Consider the following 4,239-nt stretch of genomic DNA (forward strand, 5'->3'; position numbering starts at 1 on the left):
CATTGGAACAGCCTACCCAGAGAGGTGGTGGATTCACCATCCCTGGAGGTTTTTAAGCAGAGATTGGATGTGGCCCTTAGTGCCATGATATAGTAATTGGAGTTGGATCAGGGGTTGGACTTGATGATCTTGGAGGTCTTTTCCAACCCAATCTATTCTATGATTCTATGATTCTATGATTCTATGACAAGGATATTTTGCAAACTGGCCTGCTAAACATCGTGCTCATTTATATGACTCCATTTTAGCTCATCAAAATTTTCAGAATTATACTACAAATCAACATAGAAAAGAAAAATCTGAACACGTGGCTAGGACACCACAAACAATTCAAGATCAATGGGCTGGTGACCTCTTGGCATGATACTCAAGACGGTACGATCTTAAGCTGTGCCAGAGGAGGTTTAGGTTGGATATTAAGAAGAAATTTTTTACAGAGAGAATAATCAGACATTGGAATGGGCTGTTCAGGGAGGTGGTGGATTCACCATCCCTGGAGGTTTTTAAGACGAAACTGGGTGTGGCACTGAGTGCCACGTCGTAACCACTGCTGTGCTGGATCAAGGGTTGGACCTGATGACCTTGGAGGTCTTTTCCAACCCAGCTGATTCTATGAGTCTATGATTCTGCTACTGAAATGATGTGAGGTGAGTATGTAAGGCTTCCTCCATGAGCGTTCAGAGCCTCTGTAACCTCCAGGCACATCTTGTCAGAAACAGCATCCTGTGGCTATGCAAGAGCAGGGCAGGATAGCTGCTGTTCTCCAATTTCAGTTCCTCTAGGAGTTAAAACCCACGGGACACTAAAATCACAGAATGTCCATGGGCTAAATAACTCTTCCCTGAACTTCCCTGGAAACGATTATCAAGCAGTATTGTTTCTGGATGGTAAGAATGTGGAGAATCAGTTCTGTCAGAACTGAAAAACAGAAAGTGGAAACCTTCTTTCCAATCTTCACCATAATGTGTTCTGAAGGTCACTGGGTTCTTCCACATGGTCATATGGCAGGTTCAGAAACCCAATCATTTAAGACATTGTGCAGACACCAAAGTATTTGTTAGGAGTCATATATAAGGCAATACACATATATATTATATTTTTATACCAATGAGAGAATAAGGTGGTCTGACTTTTATACAGAAAAGTATGCAGAGAAGAATAAACAGGGGTTGAGTTATTTGATTTTCCTGGTATAATAAAGCAGTAATGTTCAAATCTGGTAGAAGGCAGATAAAATTTCAGTCAGAATCTTATATAAATAATTGCAGTGGGGTTAATACTTGATGTTTTAGCAAAATCTAATTTCTATGGACCAATGTGCAGCAAACCTCAGCTCCAAGTCTGTGTATTCTTCAGGTTAAAGTGGTAATCATTGAGACTGTCTTCAGAGCAAGTGATGTAGGGGGATTCTGAAGCAAACTAAGGTTGCATTAATCCCTAAGGATCTAAAGTTGCTGAAGATGCTACAGAACAGAAACAGCCTGTTCTGGGCCAATACACATGGAACTACTATTTGAGATGGTACAAATAGATCAGCTGAGAAAACAGGGAAACAGTGGCAGCTGCAGAGAACAGAGAACTCTGTCAAGCGATGCCAAATGAAGCCAAATGTAAAACTGTTTTCCAAGCAGAGAACTAAGAATCCATGGTGTCATTTAGCTATACATCAAAAGTATCACTCTTGCTGATGACTATTCTGACTTATGCATCTATTGGTACACCAAATGCCCCAAACACTGAGGTCTGGGATATTCCTGTGACATTGGTGTTGCTGCTGATTGGCAAGGGTGCTGGCTGCATCTGTCTATACTATGTTCTAGGAGCTATCTCATTATTTTTGTTCAGCTTTTCAATGTTATGTTGTGGGAGTTTCAGCTGGAAAGAGGTGATCTTTTCTCAGCTGATGCAAAGCCGAAAAATGTCTCATTGCTAAGTTTTTCTTTTCAGGAACTTAGATTTTTCCTTTATCACAAGAGCTCTGTCACGTAGGGGTGGGTAAAGTTTGGTTTGCAACAATTCTTTGGTTGTCCCCATATTTATTTCAGGAAGGAGGACTCTATTTAAGGCCCAAACCATACTGTTCAAAATATGAAAAGGCTTCTCACAGCTTTTAATGTAATAAAATGTTAATTTACTGTCATAGGTTCCCTCAATGCAAGACAGTCGGTCAGGGAATTTTAGACCTGCACTGCCTCTAAACTAATCACTACAGTGAAAAGGGATGTCCTCATCTGCTGCTAAGGGCGATGACTACATTGCTGATGGATTTACTCTAGAATCAGTACTTTTGTTGGATGATACTTCATCGCCTTTATGGGGCATGCAAAATGCATATATGCTCCAACAAATGCTGCCAGTAAGCAACTGAATAGTAGCTGCTACTCAGATTTACTCACACCTTAAGCTACACTCCTTTTCTAGACTCAGAGTGAGCACAGGCGTGGAACAATGTGTGGTGATCTGTTGCAAACAAGTTATGAGCAGTAGCCTGATTCTCTACTGAGAAAAACAGGGACAACTGAGAAAAGGGGAGCAAACTGAGTAAAATCAAGCTCCTGATTATTAGTGCTCAGAGCACAGAAGGCTATGGATATCATTTGTGTTCATTCACATGGTTACCTCTATCAGGTTTAGCTAATTCCCTGTTTCCTTACTGAAATTTAAACCCCACAGTGGGTCTGTTATGTATTTCACAGATCTGTTACTCTGTTAAGCATTCAATGTGTTATCACTAGTCAACAAAAAATATTATGTTTTAAATTCATAAAAACCAGTTTAAATTAGTACTGGATTACTAGAACCAAACTTTAAGATCAAATTAAGATCTTAATAACTAAGATGTTTGGTTATTTTCATTTATAAGTGTTGTGCCTGTTAAGAAACATTTCAGGTACCTGCAATCCATCACAGCATTAAAAAGCTGGATAAATACAGAACAGCCCATTTTTCATTCTAATGGATGTTTCAGAAAGAGACAAAGAAAGACTACATCATCTCTAAACATAACTAGAACATGATTTTGCTGAGATACTGTGTTACAGTATTTCATTAAAATGGGGTTATGGATTTAGTTATGAGTATTTCCCCAAAATCACTAAGCATTACAAGTGATAAAGGACTTAGTCCAGTGTTTTCGTAATTAACATGAACTAGATTTCATTTTTCAAAAATGGGCATGTTTTGAAGTGCTGCATGGTCTGAACTTCTGCAACTAATTACCTGAGGTAAAACTGCAGGGCTAAGAACACAATTGGTTTTATGTACCCGAAGCCAAATTTTACAGTTACAGCACAATATAGTCAACGTTTACTGCTAGCTTTTGAGCAGTGTAGGACTGAATGTGGCACAAACTAAAAAAAAACATGGTCTAGAATACAAAGTATCAGTTACCTTGGCACAGACTGTGGTGTTCGATCCCTCACTCCTAAATTCTTGGCTGTGTTTTGTACTCTCGCACCCTGGGAAAGAAAAACAAGTTTTGCTTCATTTATTCCAACACAAATTAGGGAATTTTCTGAACTTTCTAGATGAATATAACTATTGATTACAATTAATTAATAAATAAATTGCATCTCCTAAAAGAACTATCATCTCTTAAGTTAAGGGGGAACATGGTAAAGTAGTACATTAATTCTCAATTTCGAGAAATATGCAGAAAAGAAACAAAAATATTTCCACTTGTCATATCTTGCTAATATAAAAGACATTCATAAAAAATAACATTTAAGGTTTAAAATAATCCAAATGCATCTTGTTTCTATTGGTTTGATTTTTGTCACCATTCGTTGTAGAAATCACGGACACAGTTCTTTTCTGAAATGCCATGTATTTTCTACGAACTTCTGAACAAACAAACATTACAGATTATTTCCAATGAATAGCTACAGAACTACAAAAATGGCCTAAACTGAGGCACTAAATAAGGACTGAAAAGAAAAATGCAGGACCTGATCTTCCTTTATAACCAAAGAATCACAAAAAAATAAATCAAGTGGGCAGGAACCTCCCAAAACTGTTTAGTTCAATATCTTTCCTCATAGCAGGGTCAGCTAGAAAGGCTGGTCTCTCTGTACCTCAATTAATCCTTTTAAAAACAATAATGAAAGCACTTTTGTCTCACTGACTCATCCAGTAAGAAGGAAGTGAATAAAACATGTAAAATGTTCATACACATGACTGTGAAAAAAAACAAACTAGATTAGAGATAGCAAAGAATTTAGTAAAATTTGGTTTTAAATT

General features: G+C 37.7%; 1 protein-coding gene across 1 annotated transcript in view; it reads right to left on the reverse strand.

Annotated features, from left to right (window-relative positions):
* PREX2 (phosphatidylinositol-3,4,5-trisphosphate dependent Rac exchange factor 2) overlaps positions 1–4,239 on the reverse strand; it is a 122,127-nt gene that overhangs the window by 2,758 nt on the left and 115,130 nt on the right. The window contains exon 38 of the mRNA XM_027891712.1: positions 3,391–3,458. Coding sequence (XP_027747513.1) covers positions 3,391–3,458 — 68 coding nt within the window. The remainder of the gene's footprint in view (positions 1–3,390; positions 3,459–4,239) is intronic.

The sequence above is a fragment of the Empidonax traillii genome, unplaced genomic scaffold (genome assembly GCF_003031625.1).
Source record: "Empidonax traillii isolate 1590-97213 ecotype Southwest subspecies unplaced genomic scaffold, ASM303162v1 scaffold327:size604231, whole genome shotgun sequence".
Taxonomy (NCBI): Eukaryota; Metazoa; Chordata; class Aves; order Passeriformes; family Tyrannidae; genus Empidonax; species Empidonax traillii.